Source organism: Scyliorhinus torazame, chromosome 14 (genome assembly GCF_047496885.1).
Source record: "Scyliorhinus torazame isolate Kashiwa2021f chromosome 14, sScyTor2.1, whole genome shotgun sequence".
In the NCBI taxonomy this organism is placed as follows: Eukaryota; Metazoa; Chordata; class Chondrichthyes; order Carcharhiniformes; family Scyliorhinidae; genus Scyliorhinus; species Scyliorhinus torazame.
Window position 1 is genome coordinate 166,585,111 of NC_092720.1, and position 19,296 is coordinate 166,604,406.

Sequence of the window (19,296 nt, forward strand, 5' to 3'; positions counted from 1 at the left end):
ATTCTTCTATGTTGTCCAGTCAGTGGGACTGCTCTGACTTGTGGTATTTTTTCCTCTTCAGTTGTATGCCGAGAATCCGCTGCAATCTTCCCACCGCCATCGCTCTGGTTCCTACCAAGGGTCAGTCTCTGCTTTTCAATTCGATTCAGCCGCTCAGGCTCGCGCTTCCTCACATTCCAACTGCCGAACGCTGGGCGCCAACCGCCGCTGCGCGCGGCAGAACTACAACTCCCATCAGGCACCGGGGGCTGGGTCTCACCATTTCAATACTGCCGCTCCTCACTGCGCAGGCTCCGGGCCCACGTGTAGCATGAAAAATGTCGTTCCGACAGTCTTGAAAGCATCTGCGCATAACTAGGCGGAGCACGGAGCAGGCGAGTTCCCGTTCCCTCCTACGTCACTGGCTACGCAGAATGATTGACATGCTCATTATGGGCGGGACAACAGATGACTCTCCACTTGATTGACTGCGAGAGCCGTCAATTCGAGAGCTGAGCTGTTTGATTGGCTGTGTGTTGGATATTGAGTGTTTATCGGAAGCATTTCTCTTCTGATTTACAGACTGAGTTTTGTTGATGGGTCATTGCCGATTATGAGAAGGTGAGGTGTCATTATCTGGGAGAGGCAGACACACGAAACGTATTTTTATGTCTTTAAAGATTTTACCTGAAGGCTTTGGGGTTGGATTTGATAGTTTTGCCCAGTGCTGTGTGTGGGAGCTGAATTTGGGATGTGGAGTCTGAGTGAGTGCAGTGTATCTAATTTCCCAGGATAAACCAGAACCCTGCAATCAACTGCACTGAAACAATATTTTCCTTCGCCTTTCGCACTTCCTGCCCAGTATATTTTCTTCAAATAATTGTAAAAATCAAGGGAAAAATTTCAAAATCTTCATTGAATTAACATTTTACCTGAGTGTTTTATTTATATTAAACACATTCTTAAGGGTAAAAGCGGTCTTGATCAGCAACCAACGCAAGTTCACAGGGAATTGAAAGCCCATTTTACACACCTGTCTTGTTTCCATTGCCCTCTCGGTGCCTGGGAAGATGGGGGGTCTGGGTGGAGGAAATAAAGTAGCCACGTTGTCTGTCGCTAGAAACAGATGGTGTGTGACAATCAAGTGAGGGAAAGAAAGGACTTGTAAGTGATCCCCCACACAGGGCAATAGCAGACTGGTATTCACTGTAGAGTAGTCTCTCAACTGAGGAGTCAGCCCCTTGGACGAGAGTTAAAGGAAATCCTGTTGTTTTTGTTTTACAGAAGGATTGGTACTGTACTACCAAAGAGGATACAGACAGGAAAGACACCACAGATAGATTCTGACCATCACCCAAGGCCTAACTGCAGAATTAGATGGATGATAAACCATTCAAGAGTGAGGTGTGTGACCAAACCGGCATACAGTCGTCAGTGCTCGCGAATGACCAACTCATATACGCAGGTGAAAAGCTTTTCAGGTGCAAAGAATGTGGCAAATCATTCTCAAAGTCATGGAATCGCCGCATCCACCATTGCATTCACACAGGGGAGAAACCATTCACGTGTGAAGTGTGCAATAAATCATTCTCGGTGTCATCAACCCTCCGTGCACACCAACGCATTCACACAGGAGAGAAACCATTCCCTTGTGACGTGTGCAGCAAATCATTCTCACAGCTAACGAGCCTCCGTGCACACCAACACATTCACACAGGGGAGCAAACAGCCAAGTGTGAGGTGTGTGACAAATCCTTCACACAGTTAAGGAGTCTCCAGCGACATCAGGCAATCCACACAGGAGAGAAACACTTCAAGTGTGAGGTTTGCAGTAAAGCTTTTGTGAGGTCTTTCAGCCTCCTGATACACCAGAGAATTCACACAGGGGAGAAACCCTTCAAATGTGAGGTTTGCAATAAAGCTTATGCGGTATCTTGGAGCCTCCTGAAACACCAAAGGAATCACACCGGGGAGAAACCCTTCAGGTGTGAGGTTTGCGAGATGGCTTTCCCTCAATCCTCTGATCTCCTGAGGCACCAGAGGATTCACACAGGGGTGAAGCCCTTTAAGTGTGAGATGTGTGACCAATCCTTCACACGGTCATCAACACTTGTGCAACACCAACGCATTCATACTGGTGAGAAACCATTCACATGTGAAGTATGTAAAAAATCCTTCACACAATCGTCAACACTTGTGCAACACCGACGCATTCATACTGGTGAGAAACCGTTCAAGTGTGGTGTGTGACAAAGCCTTCACAAAGTGTTCAAAGCTCCTGGTTCACCAGACAGTCCACACAGGAGAAACTATTCACGTGCAAGATATGTGATGAATCATTCACGGAATCAGCGACCTTCCACGTACAGCAATGCATTCACACAGGGGAGACACCATTTAGGTGCAAAGTGTGTGATAAATCATTTATCTGGTCTTCAACCCTCCATGTACACCAATGCATACACAGCAGAAAGAAACCATTCGCATGAAAGGTGTGTGAGAAATCATTCTCCTTGACATCGAATCTCCAGAGACACCAGTAAATTCACACAGAAGAAACTGCAAGTGTGAGGTGTGTGAAAAATTGTTCTTTGAGCCAATGTACCTCTTGCTCCATCAGAGGAATTACACAATGAAATAACCCTTAGTGTGAGACTGACAATAATGCTTCAGTGAAGGAAGCCATTTAGGAGTGAGGCGTCTTGATGAGACTGTCTCACAACTTATCACCTGGTTCATCAACAGACACACAGGGGAGAAACCCTAATGGTCTGAGTTCTGTAATAAAGCCATCACACAGTGATCGGACCTCCTGGAACGTCAGTGTACCAATACTGGAGACAAACCCAGTGTGACTTTGGTTCACCTACTCTTCCTCTCTCTCCAAACATCTACATGACTTGAAGCTGGCTCACCTATTTTTCTGACACTGAGAGTTGTCTGTGTTGTTTACCTTCTAGTGCTCATACAGGGTAGCTGTCCTTCCAAAGCACTGTCTGTCTCAGCAGTGTCTGACCCACTGTTCAGGAATTGAGTTGGATGTGTGGAGATTGGTCGTCAACTGCACCTAGAATTCCTTCTGTCGGGCTGTTTTAGGGCCGAGACATTGATCTTTCTCTTGGACGTTTGGGTCTTGGGATGACTTGGTGCTGGGTGGATGTTCATCACCGATCGAAAATATTGATGATCTGTCCAGCAGGCATCATATCCCACATGGATTGAGTGATACAGACATTACTTCGAACTTTGATTTGTTTTAGACCTTCCAGAGAAACCTCCAACATGGTACATGCTGCCAGACAAATCCAAGAAAAATGTCAAGAACAACACCAGGAACTCTTCATTATTTTTATCGATGTGACAAAAGCATCTGACTCAGTAAATTGCAAGGTCCTGTGGACTGTGCTCCAATGATCTGGATGTCCAAGAAACATCATTCCAATCCTGCAATTGCTTCATGATGATATGACTGTAACTGTCTTGATTGGGATATCTGAAACAGAAGTCTTCAAAATCCAGACTGGTGTCAAGCAAGGCTGTGTGATGGCTCCCTTTCTATTTACAATATACCTGGGAGTAATTATTCACCTCATCAAAGTTCAACTGCCCTCTGGTGTGAGTATTAAATACCATCTCAATGGGAAACTCATTTGCCTCAGTCACCTCCTTGTCAAAACTAAACTGACCACCATAAATACACATGGTCTACAGTTTGCAGATGATTGCAGTATCGTTGTCCACTCTGTAACAAATTTTCAAACCTCTCTCGATCTCTTTAATTCTGCATGTGTTTGTATGAAGGAAACAAGCTCCATCCTGTGCCACTAACGTTCGGTGTCATTTCTGACCATCAGAATTGGGAGCCAGACCAAAGCAGAGATTTTAAAGAAACTTTGTGTTGAATGTCGGAAATATATTTTATATTTTGTTTCAGTAATGTTATTAAAAACCATACAGACAGTGATTAACCAAAGCTGTGATTAATGAGTCATTAAAGTGAGGGAATCAATGATTTTAACCATTTACTTGTTAACAGAGAGATGGCTAATGGGATATTGTTTATGTTTTTGGAGGATCCCTGAGGTGCAGATAATTAATGAGGGATCATGTTTCGTCCGAGCTAAACAGGTCATTGGGACATCTTGGTGTGATACAGATTATGTAATTAATGGGAGGAGCCAGGTCTGCCTGTAGTTTTGCCTTTGGCTTCGAGTCTGACAAGACAGAAGGATTTTCAGGTTGTCCCTGAAAGGGTCTCTCCAAAGGTCTGCATAGAGAACAGCAAGTAACCTTGATTGTTAACTTTATTAATGAGTGGAATTTGAACTCTATTGGGTTGCTTGGTTGGAATATATATAGTGGTAGGTGTAGATAGTAAGTTAAAGTTTTTCTTTTTATTTTAGAACTGTTTAACTGTTAATTTTAAAACGATTTATTTGATGTTACCGTGGTTAATATTCTGTTTAAATTAACATAAAAGAAATCTATTGGTTAGAATCATCACTCCTGGGGTGAAGTATCCTTTCCTCATAGTTTGACAAATTGCAAAATGTTTGGGGTTCTCGTCTGGTATCCCAACAAAAATTGGGGCCTGGTCCGGTTTCGTAACATAATTCGTATGTTTTAGAAAATAGCTTTTAATTTCAGGAATTATTGTATTAACAGTCTATAAATGGAAGCATATCTTTGAGAAACTGGTAATGGTTCTGATGTAAATGCAATTCGAACAAGTTAGTTACTATAAAAAGCTAACCTATGTTTATCTTACATGGTGAAGGTAGCGGTGTGAAAGTATTAAATGTTGGAAGGTCAACTTCAGTTTGAAATGGAGCCAAAAGATCTACCGTTAAATAAATTATTTGAATGATGTCGAATTTCCAGATTAAAGAAACTGAGTGAACATTGGGCGTTTCTTCTTGCACCTCATGAGTCTGGAGAGGGGACAATTGTATTCATTAGCATTGTTAATTATTCATATGGGTTACAGAAACAAAGACTTTGGTAGAAGGTTATTTTATTTAATTTAGCTTCGTTTGCTCTCCCTGTGTCTGCATAGGTTTCACCCCCGTAACCTAAAGATATGCAGGTTAGGTGGATTGGCCAAACTACATTGCCCCTTAATTGGAAATAAATATTTGGGTACTCTAAATTTTAAAAAAAGCTTTGTGTTTGCTCACAAAAGGCAAAATCACAAAAGGTGTAGACGGCACCTCATTAGATTGAGAGAGCCAACGGGAGATGATTGTTCATCAGGCCTGCACTTTTTTTGAATACAATATTTTTATTCACTTCCTTTTTCACATTTATCATATTTACAACAACAAACAATTAACAATAACAACAAATACAATGGCAATCCCCCAGCCAACAATCCTCTCATCCCACCCACCCTCAAACAGCTCCCAACATTTTGAATACAAATCACCAATGAAAAAGAATCATCATTAATTTATACATTCCAATGTATAAATTCTTATGTTTGATGTCATCCAATTCATGAAAATGCATGATGAACAAGGCCCATGAGTTGTAGAACCCTTCCATCCTCCCCCTCAACTGCAACTTTACTTTCTTTTTTTTTTCTTCTTTTTTTAAAAATAAATTTAAGAGTACCCAATTCAATTTTTCCAATTAAGGGGCAATTAAGCGTGACCTAACTAGCACATCTTTTGGGTTGTGGGGCGAAACCCACGCAAACACGGGGAGAATGTGCAAACTCCGCACGGACAGTGACCCAGAGCCGGGATCAAACCTGGGACCTCGGTGCCGTGAGGCAGCAGGGCTAACCCGCTGCGCCACCGTGCTGCTCGCGGAACTTTACTTTCTCAAGCAGGTCCCCCCACCACGGCGAGGCACAGGGCGGAGAACCTCCACCCCAACAGAATCCGCCTTCGGGCAATCAGCGAAGCGAAGGCTAAGTTATCTGCCTCCGCACCCGCTTCTAACCCCGGCAGATCCAACACCCCGAATATGGCTTCGAGGGGCCCTGATTCGAGTCTCACGTGCACCACCTTTGAGATTACCCGAAAGACCTTCCCCCAATACCACTCCTGTTTTGGGCAAGACCAAAACATATGAACATGATTTGTGCCCCCCCACGCGCCCCCCAATAGCGTTCACAAACATCCTCCACCCCCTTAAAAAGTCTGCTCATCCTCACCCTTGTGAGGTGTGCCCTATACACCACCTTCAACATTATCAGCCCCAATCTTGCGCACAAAGTTGACGCATTCACCCTCCGTAGCACCACACACCACAACAGCTCCTCCATGCTCTCCCCCAACTCTTCCTCCCACTTTGCCTTAATCCCATCCAGTGATACCTTTTCTTCTCCGAGAATAACCCCATATATTACTGACACCACCCCTTTCTCCAATCCCCCCGCCGTCAATATCCTTTCTAACAGTGTGGGGGCCGTTGCCATCGGAAAGCTATGTATCTCCTTTCGGACCTGCAGATACCTAAACATCTCCCCTGCCCCCCCACCCCAACATCCCCCTCCCGCCCCCGCCGCAGCTTCTCCAACTTCTCAAACCGGCCTCCCAGAACCAAATCCTTCAATACCCTAATTCCCCTCTCCTCCCATCTCCGAAAATTCCCAACTCACCTCCCTGGTTCAAATCTATAATTCCCTCGAATTGGCATTTCCCTTGACCCCGCTAATAAAAAACGATATTGACGGCGGGGGGATTGGAGAAAGGGGTGGTGTCAGTGATTTATGGGGTTATAGTGGGAGAAGAAAAGGTATCAATGGATGGGATTAAGGCAAAGTGGAAGGAAGAGTTGGGGGAGGGCATGGAGGAGGGGTTGTGATGTGAGGTGCTACGGAGGGTGGATGCGTCAACTTCATGCACGAGGTTGGGGCCTATACAGTTTACCCGCCCACAACCCAAAGTGCCGGCGCAACTGCGTCCAGATCTTGTGCGTCGCCACTACCACCGGACTCCCTGAGTATTTCCCTGGGGCCATCAGGAGCGGCGCTGTTGCTAATGCCTTCAACCCCGATCCCCTGAATAGACTCGCCTCCATTCTAACCCACTGGGAGTCCCCCCTCTAACCCAGTCCCGCACTTTCTCAGCATTCGCCACCCAGCAATAATACTATAAATTTGGGAGACCCAACCCCACTGACTGCCGTCCTCTCTGCAACAGCACATTCTTAGTCCTAGCCATCTTACCCCCTCCAAATAAACATCTTTTCTACTTCCTTAAAAAAAGCCTTCGATCAAAGATCGGCAGGCACTGAAAAATGAACAAAAACTATGGCAATACATTCATCTTAATTGCCTGCACCCAACCTGTCAGCGATAATAATAATAATCTTTATTGTCACAAGTAGGCTTACATTAACACTGAAGCAATGAAGTTACTGTGAAAATCCCTGAATTGCCACACTCCGGCACCTGTTCAGGTACACTGAGGGAGAATTTAGAATGTCCAATTCCCCCAGGAGCACGTCTTTCGGGACTTGTGGGAGGAAACCCACGCAGACACGGGGAGAACATGCAGACTCCACGTAGACAGTGACCCAAGGCGGGAATCGAACCCGGGACCCTAGCGCTGTGCTACTGTGCCGCCCATAATGGCAGTGGCCCCACCTGACCATCTTTCCTCCTGTTGGACTCACAGCAACATTTGCTGGCGGACTTTCACTCGCTCCCTTCCTTCCCTGACCTTTTTTCTGAAACTTCGACATTTCACCAACTCCTTAGAACTTCCCAAAGCAGCTCATCCAAAATGTACTCCTGAGACCAGGCATAAAGACCCATAAAACAAAGACTCTAGCAGGAGCCACCCAACATCTGACCTCCACCTACATGTTGCCACCAGAGGTTTCTCCTGTGGCGATTCAAGTGCTTACCTCACTACTTTGTAAATGTTGCGATGGTTTCTCCCTCTACCACCCTTTCAGGCAGTGAGTTCCAGTTTGATTTTAAGATTCCATGTTAGATTTTATGATAGACATTGTGAATTGCTTTTCTGAATTTGTAAAGGTTACTTTTGTTGAGTACATGTGTGCGTATGAGAGAGAGCGAGAGTAGGTACAGTAGTGTTAGATTGTGGAGTAAGTGGTTAAATAAAAAATCATCTGGTTTTGTTTAAACCACAAAAAGCTTGCTGCTGATTTTTTTTAACTGTCCACATAATGAAGGGTTAGATACACACAGATGGGGATGATAGGGAATGTGGGAGGGGGGGGGAGTTAATTTAGTTTAAGCGGAATCAGCAAGAGGAAATAGAGGGACCGGGGAATTGTGTATATAAGCCATGTTGGTTGGGTATGGTTGTTGGTTGGGGGCGGGGTGTTGCTATGAACTGAATTATGTTTACATTTGTATTTGTTATATAATCATAAACACCTCGTTAAAATGTTTTTTTAAAAAAAAGATACACACACACGTCTTCCTCACAGAAACTGACTGATAATAGGAAGCTGGGAAGGGTACAGGGATTTCAGCAGTCCCCTCTCCCTTGAATGTACCATCCCTAAAACTATCTGTGTCCTTGTGGAAGTTCTGCTCCAGCTGTGCAGAGCTCTGTTCAGACCCTATCTGCAGAACTGTGTCCAGTTCTGGGCACCGCACCTCAGAAAGGATATATTGTGGGCAGCACGGTGGCACAGTGGTTAGCATTGCTGCCTACGGCGTTGAAGATCCGGGTTCGAATCCTGGCCCTGGGTCACTGTCTGTGTGGAGTTTGCACATTCTCCCCGTGTCTGCATGGGTTTCACCCCCACAACCCAAAAGATGTGCAGGTTAAGCGGATTGGCCACACTAAATTGCCCCTTAATTGGAAAAAATAATTGGGTACTCTAAATTTAAAAAAAAGGAAAAAAAAACAAAGGATATATTGGCCTTAGAGGGAGTGCAGCATAGATTCACCAGAATGTTTCTGGGGTGAAAGGGTTAAATTATTGCACAGACTGAGCTGGCATTCCTTGAATGTAGAAAATTAAGGGATAATCTAATTGAGGTGTTTAAGATGATTAAAGTAGATGGGCAGTTGTTCGAGAAAAACTATTCCTCTGGTGGGAGAGTCCAGAACAAGGGGCATAGCGTGAGAATTTAGATCACAAAAGGGGGAAATCTGGAACTCTCTCCCCACAAAATCAGTTTGATGCTGGGGGTCAATTGAAAATTTCAATACTCATTCTCATCCCCAAGTCCTTTTTCAAGCGGGTAAGTAGGAGTATTACGGGATTTGTGTGGGCAAATAAGACCCCGCGGGTTAAGAGGCTGTTTTTGGAGCGGTCAGTGGGGGAGGGGGAGGTGGGTTGGCGCTGCCCAACTTGTGCAGCTATTACTCGGCAGCGAATGTGTCTATGATTCGGAAGTGGGTAATGGAGGGAGAGGGGGTGGCGTGAAAACGGTTGGAAGCGGCGTCCTGTACAGATACTAGCCTGGGGGCACTGGTGACGGCACCATTGCCGCTTCCGCCGAAACGGTATACCACGAGCCCGGTGGCGGCGGCGACACTGGGGATTTGGGGGCAGTGGAGACGGCATGGGGGGAGGTAGGGGCCTCAGTCTGGACCCCGATATGGAACAACCACAGGTTCGTTCCAGGTAGGATAGACGGCGGGTCCCTAAGCTGGCACAGGGCGGGAATCAAAAGGATGCGGGACTTGTTTATCAATGGGACTTTTGCCAGTCTGAGGGTGCTAGAGAAATTTGGGTTGCCCCCGGGGAACACTTTTAGGCACATGCAGGTTTGGGCGTTTGTGAAAAAGCAGGTGGGGGAATTCCCGCTGCTACCTGCCCGGAGGATACAGGACAGGGTGGTCTCGGGTGTATGGGTGGGGGATGGCAAAGTATCGGACATATACCTGGAGCTGCAGGAGGCCTCGGTGGAGTAGCTGAAGGGCAAGTGGGAGGAGGAGCTGGGTGAGGGCCTATGGGCTGACGCCCTGGGCAGGGTCAATTCCTCATCTTGTGCCAGGCTGAGCCTGATTCAGGTTAAAGTGGTGCACCAGGCGCATATGACGGGTGAGAATGAGTAAGTTCTTTGGGGTAGAGGACAGGTGTGTGAGATGTACAGGGAGCCCAGCGAACCATGCCCATATGTTTTGGACATGCCTGGCACTAAATGAATTTTGGAAAGGCTTTGCAAAGACTATGTCCAAGGTCTTGGACACTCGGGTAAAACCGAGCTGGGGGAATAGCGATATTTGGGGTATCGGATGATCCAGGAGTGCAGGAGTCGAAAGAGGCCGTAGTTCTGGCCTTTGCCTTCTTGGTAGCGAAGCCCCCAATCGTAGAGACTTGGGTCAGTGACATGGCGGGGTTTCTCAGGTTGGAGAAGATGACGTTTGCCTTGCGAGGGCCCTTGCAGGGGTTCTCCGGGCGGTGGCAACCATTCCTTGACTTTCTCGCGGAACGTTAGATGGAGGTCAGCAGCAGCAGCAATCCAGATGGGTGGGGGGGAGGAGGGGGTGGGTTGATTTCATTCCATTTGTAAGGGGCAAATGCCCCACCTTGTTTTGTTTTGGTTGTTAAATTGTTAATTTGTTAGAGGGTTAAGTTGTTTTTGTTGGCATATTGTTTTGTTCTCTTTGAATTATATTTTCTTTTGTGGTGGTTTGTAAAAATTATTGAATAATTTTGAATAAAAACATTTATAAAAAAAAAGAAAATTTCAATACTCAGATTAATAGGTTTATTTTTAGACATGGGTTTAAGGGTGACAGAGCCAAGGCAAGTAGATAGGATATGGATCAGCCATGATCTAATTGAATGGTGTAACAGGTTCAAGGGATGATTCCAGTTCCAACAGTCCTTAAATTCCTCTCGATTTTCCTCTCCACTCTCATCTCCAACAATTGGGCAGTTTCATCCTCTTCAAACTCCAGCTGTGCTTTCGATCCCATACCCATACAAAGATCACCTACTTCCCCCTCGGTAACATTGCTTATTGCCAACACCCCCGCATTAACCCATCTGCTGTTGAAATCCTGGTCCATGCTGAGTGAGGTCTTTGTCAGGTACCTCACATTGAACCATCTTTTCCTCAGTGTGGATGTGTCAGTGTTTCATGAGCGTTACTGACTGGGTGAGGCTCAGTCACTCACCTCACTGTCTTCCCTGCTGTGTGAATGCTGAGGTAATAATAATGATCTTTATTATTGTCACAAGTAGGCTTATATTAAAATTACAATGAAGTTACTGTGAAAATCTCCTAGTCGCCACACTCCGGCGCCTGTTCGGGTACATTGAGGGAGAATTCAATTCACCTAACAAGCATATCTTTCAGGACCTGTGCGAGGTAAACGGAGTACCTGGAGGAAACACATGCACACACGGGGAGAACATGCAGACTCCGCACAGACAGTGACCCAAGCCAGGAATCGAACCTGGTGCTGTAAAAGCAACAGTGCTAACCACTGTGCTGCAGTGCCGCCCAACATGGTGACCCAACATGCCCCATAATTGTTCAACATCCTTATTCCACACCTCACACTTGAATGTTTTCTTCTCCCCTTTGTGAAGGCGCCAGTGCTTCACCAGGCTTGATAACTGTGTAACGTTCTTATTCCACATTTCACTTAAACCATTTCTCCTGATGCGATTTTTATGATGCGATGAGGCAAGACTTAGTATGCATCGGATGGAGAGGAAAACTGCAGGGGATGAGCACAATGGAAATGTGGAGCTTGTTCAAGGAACAGCTACTGCGTGTCCTTGATAAGTATGTACCTGTCAGGCAGGGAGGAAGTGGTCGAGCAAGGGAACCGTGGTTTACTAAAGCAATCGAAACACTTGTCAAGAGGAAGAAGGAGGCTTATGTCAAGATGAGACATGAAGGTTCAGTTAGAGCGCTCGAGAGTTACAAGTTAGCTAGGAAGGACCTAAAGAGGGAGCTAAGAAGAGCCAGGAGGGGACATGAGAAGTCTTTGGCAGGTAGGATCAAGGATAACCCTAAAGCTTTCTAGAGATATGTCAGGAATAAATGAATGACTAGGGTAAGAGTAGGGCCAGTCAAGGACAGTAGTGGGAAGTTGTGCGTGGAGTCCGAGGAGATAGGAGAGGTGCTAAATGAATATTTTTTGTCAGTATTTACACAGGAAAAAGACAATGTTCTGAGATTCAGGCTACTAGACTAGAAGGGCTTAAGGTTCATAAGGAGGAGGTGTTAGCAATTCTAGAAAGTGTGAAAATAGATAAGTCCCCTAGGCCAGATGGGATTTATCCTAGGATTCTCTGGGAAGCTAGGGAGGAGATTGCTGAGCCTTTGGCTTTGATCTTTAAGTCATCTTTGTCTACAGGAATAGTGCCAGAAGACTGGAGGATAGCAAATGTTGTCCCCTTGTTCAAGAAGGGGAGTAGAGACAACCCCGGTAACTATAGACCAGTGAGCCTTACTTCTGTTGTGGGCAAAATCTTGGAAAGGTTTTTAAGATATAGATTGTATAATCATCTGGAAAGGAATAATTTGATTCGAGATAGTCAACACGGTTTTGTGAAGGGTATGTCGTGCCTCACAAACCTTATTGAGTTCTTTGAGAAGGTGACCAAACAGGTGGATGAGGGTAAAGCAGTTGAGGTGGTGTATATGGATTTCAGTAAAGCGTTTGATAAGGTTCCCCACGGTAGGCTACTGCAGAAAATACGGAGGCATGGGATTCAGGGTGATTTAGCAGTTTGGATCAGACATTGGCTAGCTGGAAGAAGACAAAGGGTGGTGGTTGATGGGAAATGTTGAGACTGGAGTCCAGTTACTAGTGGTGTACCACAAGGATCTGTTTTGGGGCCACTGCTGTTTGTCATTTTTATAAATGACCTGGAGGAGGGCGTAGAAGGATGGGTGAGTAAATTTGCAGATGACACTAAAGTCGGTGGAGTTGTGGACAGTGCGGAAGGATGTTACAAGTTACAGAGGGACATAGATAAGCTGCAGCGCTGGGCTGAGAGGTGGCAAATGGAGTTTAATGCAGAAAAGTGTGAGGTGATTCATTTTGGAAGGAATAACAGGAAGACAGAGTACTGGGCTAATGGTAAGATTCTTGGCAGTGTAGATGAGCAGAGAGATCTCGATGTCCATGTACATAGATCCCTGAAAGTTGCCACCCAGGTTGAGAGGGTTGTTAAGAAGGCGTACGGTGTGTTAGCTTTTATTGGTAGAGGGATTGAGTTTCGGAGCCATGAGGTCATGTTGCAGCTGTACAAAACTCTGGTGCGGCCGCATTTGGAGTATTGCGTGCAATTCTGGTCGCCGCATTATAGGAAGGATGTGGAAGCATTCGAAAGGGTGCAGAGGAGATTTACCAGAATGTTGCCTGGTATGGAGGGAAGATTTTATGAGGAAAGGCTGAGGCTGTTTTCGTTAGCGAGAAGAAGGTTACGAGGTGACTTAATTGAGGCATACAAGATGATCAGAGGATTGGATAGGGTGGACAGTGAGAGCCTTTTTCCTCGGATGGTGATGTCTAGCACGAGGGGACATAAGGGGAGATAGATATAGGACAGATGTCAGAGGTAGGTTCTTTACTCAGAGAGTAGTAAGGGCGTGGAATGCCCTGTCTGCAACAGTAGTGGACTTGCCAACACTAAGGGCATTCAAATGGTCATTGGATAGACATATGGACGATAAGGGAATAGTGTAGATGGGCTTTAGAGTGGTTTCACAGGTCGGCGCAACATTGAGGGCAGAAGGGCCTGTACTGCGCTGTAATGTTCTATGTTCCTCAGTATTGATGTTCATGGAGGGTCGATGACTGGAAGAATGATTTACTACTCTTCACAGGTGAATCATACTGCCATCAGACTTTTGAATGGACCTACTCGTACTAAGTTGATCTTTTCTCTACACCTTGCTATAACTGTAACATTATATTCTGCAGTCTCTCCTTCCGTCCCTATGTACGGTATGCATTGTTTGTATAGCATGCAAGAAATAATACTTTTCACTGTATACTAATACATATGACAATAATAAATCAAATCAAAAAAAAAAATCAAAAAATAATTTCTCCCCAGTTTGAAGGCGCTGGTGTATATGAAAATGAGATGACTGCGAGAATTGTTGCATCCCTCACATTTGAATGGTTTCTCCCCAGTGCAAGTGTCGGTGTTGCACAAGCGCTGATGACTGTGTGAAGGCTTAGCCCCACAACTCACACCTGAAAGGGTTCTCCCCTGTGTGAACAATCTGGTATTATCGATACATGCTTGCTATTTATATATATAAAAATCCTAGATACATTCTCCCAGAAATAAAGCGAGATGTGGACTGGGACACCAACCAAAGACTCACTGAGGGACATAGAGGTTGACCTGTGCAGGGTCCGTGGGGAGTGGAGAAGAGAATATTGATCGGCACAAGATCCTAATTCCTATCAAACAAATCCCCACCAAAAATCAAGAGTATATTTGCAGAGATTCTATAATTGTTACCATACGACCTCAGGGAAGGAGTATCTAGCAGGTTTATTTTGAGAAAATATATAATTGGACAGTTAGGTTTCTCCAGGGCTCATGATGGAAAAATATGATGGTAACTAAAGGAAGATGGTAACTGTTTTATACATTATATTGGAATATTTTTTCTTACATCTATTCACATATTTTGATCCTCTTCATCAGTTCCTGAAGGGGTTAAAAATCTTTGACGGCAACTATATCATATATACTTGTCACATTGCGAGACTAGCATCTTTACAGCTGCAGACACTGGACAATGGGCCTCTTTAATGGCACGCGAGAGGGCTGTAACCACACATCATTGCTGTCCAGATAACAGCTAGACGGCAAGTGGGTCCAGAGGAGGACAACTCACTCTGCACTCAGGACTCTCGACATGTATGTATTGATAGTGATGTAAGTGGGCAAGCATAGATTTTTCTGTAATTGGTCCAATCCTCCTCTGGGAAACTGATGAAGTAATTGAAACTGATGATCTTCAAATAAGTGAACAATTTTGACTGATATGTGTTAATTACTTGGAAGATAAGCAAAAGGTCTAATTGCTCTGTATTTCTTTGTTCAGGGAGCTGGCAAGCTACGTGGTAGATGTTTAGCTCCCCTGCTATAGCTTGAGTAAAGTTTTTGAACTGGAACTCTGAGTGTTGTCTGATCAGTTGCACAGTAGGGAACACTATATTTGAATAGCTGTGAAACTCCCACAGCAGCAACTAACTCACCTTGGGTGTAGGTCAGTGGAATAGATCAATGTGAACGGAAAGTATTGATGAGATGAATAAGGTAAAAGCTTTCTCTTCAGGATATTTGTGTCTTTGTCTATGAACTTTTTAAGAGAACTGAATTTGATCGTCTGGTTGCCATTAAAATACTGGGACCATGCAGAGGGAGATAAGCAAATATCTTGAGACAGAGACCCACCATCCCTTTTGATCTTCTGAGCAGATTACCTCAAAGTCAGGAAGAGTTACTGAATGGTCCAATTAAAAATCTTGAAAAGCAACTCAAAGATATTCCCTGTGAAGGAAACACCAATCAGATCACTAAGTTACAGGAAGATCGGATGTCAATTCCTTTGACGGATATGGTGAGTGAATTAGAGAATCAACCAAAAACAACAAATAATCTAGGGAGGAACATAAAATGCTCAAAATGATGATGTTTTCATTTATGGGTCCTGGCTGGTGAAACTGAGTGTGAGACAGATGCAAGAGGATTAAATCCCCTCATGGATCATTCATGATCATTTAACTTCCTTGTCAAAGTATTTTGGGGAGGTGCCATGAACAGAACAATCTGGGATTAACAGATAATAGTGTGTGCTTGTATGTATTTGTAATATGTATGTGTATAAAATTGTCTTCCTTCACCTTTCTATTTATATATATTTTTATTCTTCCTTTTAATCAAGTTATCTTTCTTTCATTTTTAATTTTTTCATTAATAAATGTTTAATAGTTGTTCAATAAAGGTTGTTGTTTTCATACAACAATGGGAGTGAGTCACATTCCAGTTCATCCAGCATACTGCCTTGAGCTAATTGAAACACTGCAAGGGACTCTCACGCTCTGACACACCCCTCACATCTGAGTGGATCCTCACCAGTGTGGATTAGCTGGTGCTTCAGGAGATTGATGAAGTGCGTGAAAGCCTTGTTGCAAAGATCACATCTGTAGAGTTCCTCCCTTGTATGAATCGTCTTTATCCCAGGATTGAGGAAACCTTCATCGTAAATCTCACACTTGAATGGTAAATGGTTACTTTCCTGTGTGGATTCTCTGATGGAGCAGGAGGTTCGATGACCGCGAGAATGATTTGTTGCACAACTCGCACGTGAAGGGTTTCTCCCCTGTGTGAATACGTTGGTGTGCACGGAGGTTTGATGACCGCGAGAATGATTTGTTGCACACCTCACACCTGAAGGGTTTCTCCCCCGTGTGAATGCGCTGGTGTCTCAGCAGCCTCGTTGATATTGTAAACGTTTTATCACAAACCTCACATTTGAACGGTTTCTGCCCTGTGTGGATCCCCTGATGGGCCAGGAGGCCCGATGACCGTGTGAAGGCTTTGTCACAGACTTCACATTTGAATGGTTTCTCCCCTGTGTGTACACGTTGGTGTACGCGGAAGTATGATAAGCGTGAGAATGATTTGTCGCACACTTGGCAGGTGAATGGTTTCTTCCCGGTGTGAACACGTTTGTGTGCGCGAAGGCCCGATGACTGCGAGAATGATTTGTTGCATACCTCACATGTGAATGGTTTTTCCCCTGTGTGGATGGGCTGATGTTCGAGGAGACTCCATGACAGCGAGAATGATTTGTTGCACACCTCACATCTGAAGGGTTTCTCGCCCGTGTGAATACGTTCGTGTGTGCGGAGGTGGGATGACTGCGAGAATGATTTCTCGCACAGGTCACAGGTGAATGGTTTCTCACCTGTGTGAATGTGCTGGTGTGCGTGGAGGTGTGATAATTGAGAGAATGATTTGTAGCACACCTGACAGGTGAATGGTTTCTCACCAGTGTGAATGCGCTGGTGAATCAGGAGGGTCGATGATTGTGCAAAGTTTTTGTTACACACTTCACATTCAAATGGTTTCTCTTCCATGTGGCTTTTCAACAGATGTACATTGCGTGTTAGGAGGTCTTATGAGCCTGTGGAGCCCTCGTCAAACACCTCACTCTTGAACAGCCTCTCACCTGTAGGAATGAGTCAGCAGTTCATGAGGCTCAATGAATGATTGAAGCTCTCACCACACTTGTAACCTACTCACACTTCTTCCCAGCCTCACCCAGACCTTTGGAAAGGTTGGTTCTGATGGAAAGTTCCACAGCACTGACCAGTTTCAGATCTGATGATTTGTCAAAGCTCCCCTGACCCAACCAATTTCCATTTGATGGTTTCCCTGCCCAGCCTTCTGAGTTGAGCAATGCTGTGAAGGGACTGGATGTCTTCCCACAGTTGTGCACTTGTTCCTTGGGTGATGGTCAGGATCTTTCTGTGGTGACTATCCTCTCTGTATTCTCTGGTGTAGTACGGTGCAATCCTTCTGTAAAACAGGAAAAGGAAGCATTATTGTTTTCCAACTCCCTCTCCTCCTTTGCTGAAGGGGCTGACTCCTCAGTTAGAGACTGTTCCACAGTGAGTGTCAGTCTGCTATTCCCATGTGCAAGATCAGATACAAATCTTTACTTTTTTCTCACTTGACTGTCACACACTCTCCGTTTCCAGAAGGGACAATTGATAGTGGCCAGGAGCAGACAACGCGGCTACTTTTTTTCCTCCACCCAGACCCCCATCTTTGCAGGCACCGTGAGGGCAATGGAAAAGACAGTCAGGCGGAGTGTAAAACTGGCTATCAATTCACTATGAACCCGAGTCATTCTGGTGAAGACAAGGTTTACCCTTAGAGTATGTGCTTAGTATAAAAACACTCAGGAGGAATGTTAATTCAATGGAGATTTTGAAATTTCTCCCCTTGTTTTGCCATATGTGGTGAATGATATCTGTATACATATGTACCCTTTATTGCGTAGGCCCCTTTAAGACCGGGTTCGGACCCCTGGGGGACTCCGCCTCCGGCTCCGCCCCCTGGAAGCTGTATATAAGGTTACGTTCAGTAAGCAGCGTGCAGTGAGCACACTTCTCAGCAGCTGTCTGGTTTTCTGGTTATTAAAGCCTTTGTATTATCGAACTCCTCTCCTGAGTCGTAATTGAGGGTATCTCAATTTAATAACCAGACGACATCATGGTGGACAGCGGTCTAAAGCCGGAGAAGCTCAATTTGGACGCTCGGTCGCCGGAAGCCACTGAAATTTTTAAATACTGGCTCCGGTGCTTTGAGGCCTATCTGAATTCCTCAGAGACTGAAGTTGACGGACCTCGCAAGCTGAGCTTACTACCTGCCCGGGTGGGCCACCGACTATCCTCCGTGATCGAGAAATCTACGACGTACGAAACGGCGGTCGAAATCCTACGGAAGCGCTTCGTAAAGTCGATAAACGAAGTACACGCCAGACATTTGCTCTCGACCTGCCACCAGCGCTCCGGGGAAACGCTAGATGAATATTTGGAGAGGCTCACCGCGCTCACCAGGAACTGCGACCATAAAGAGGTGATGGCAGAAGTCCACATGAACTTACATATTTGTGATGCTTTTGTGTCCGGTATCCGATCCACGTACATCCGGCAGCGGTTCCTAGAAGACGGAGCGAAGGACCTCCAAGGCACGGTAACTCTCGCCTCTTTCCTGGAAGCGGCCCACCATAATCTCCGCACGTACTCCGTGGACCTGAGGGAGGGAGGAACCATGAGGGAGGAACTGACGAAAATCAACTGGGAGCAGAGCCTAGTGGGAAAGACAGTAGAACAGCAATGGCAGGAGTTTCTGGGAGTAATTGAGGACACAGTACAGAGGTTCATCCCAAAGAAAAGAAAGGTTATCAGAGGGGGGATTAGGCAGCCATGGCTGACAAAGGAAGTTAGGGAATGCATCAAAGCAAAAGAGAAAGCCTATAATGTGGCAAAGAGTAGTGGGAAGTCAGAAGATTGGGAAGACTACAAAAACAAACAGAGGATAACAAAGAGAGAAATAAGGAAAGAGAGGATCAAATTTGAAGGTAGGCTAGCCAGTAACATTAGGAATGATAGTAAAAGTTTCTTTAAATACATTAAAAACAAACGGGAGGCAAAAGTTGACATTGGGCCGCTCCAAAATGACGCTGGTAATTTTGTGATGGGAGACAAGGAAATAGCTGAGGAACTGAATAAGTACTTTGCGTCAGTCTTCACAGTAGAAGACCTGAGTAATATCCCAACAATTCCGGAGAGTCAGGAGGCAGAGTTGAATATGGTAGCCATCACAAAGGAGAAAGTGCTAGAGAAAGTAAGAGGTCTAAAAATT

General features: G+C 45.1%; 1 protein-coding gene and 1 long non-coding RNA gene across 3 annotated transcripts in view; one reads left to right on the top strand and one right to left on the bottom strand.

Annotated features, from left to right (window-relative positions):
- The first annotated feature begins 485 nt into the window (after window positions 1-485).
- Window positions 486-4,879, top strand: LOC140390187 (uncharacterized). Its single transcript, XR_011934579.1, has 2 exons — window positions 486-600; window positions 1,264-4,879. It is a non-coding gene; the product is annotated as an uncharacterized lncRNA (long non-coding RNA).
- Window positions 4,880-15,762: 10,883 nt separating this feature from the next.
- The window catches only part of LOC140390184 (uncharacterized), a 211,190-nt gene continuing 207,656 nt past the window's right edge, over window positions 15,763-19,296 (bottom strand). For both annotated transcript variants that reach the window (XM_072475133.1, XM_072475134.1), the window contains exons 2-3: window positions 18,536-18,684; window positions 15,763-17,442 (exon numbers count right to left, since the gene is read on the bottom strand). In XM_072475133.1, coding sequence (XP_072331234.1) covers window positions 16,149-17,000 — 852 coding nt within the window. In that variant the 5' untranslated portion in view covers window positions 17,001-17,442; window positions 18,536-18,684 and the 3' untranslated portion in view covers window positions 15,763-16,148. The remainder of the gene's footprint in view (window positions 17,443-18,535; window positions 18,685-19,296) is intronic.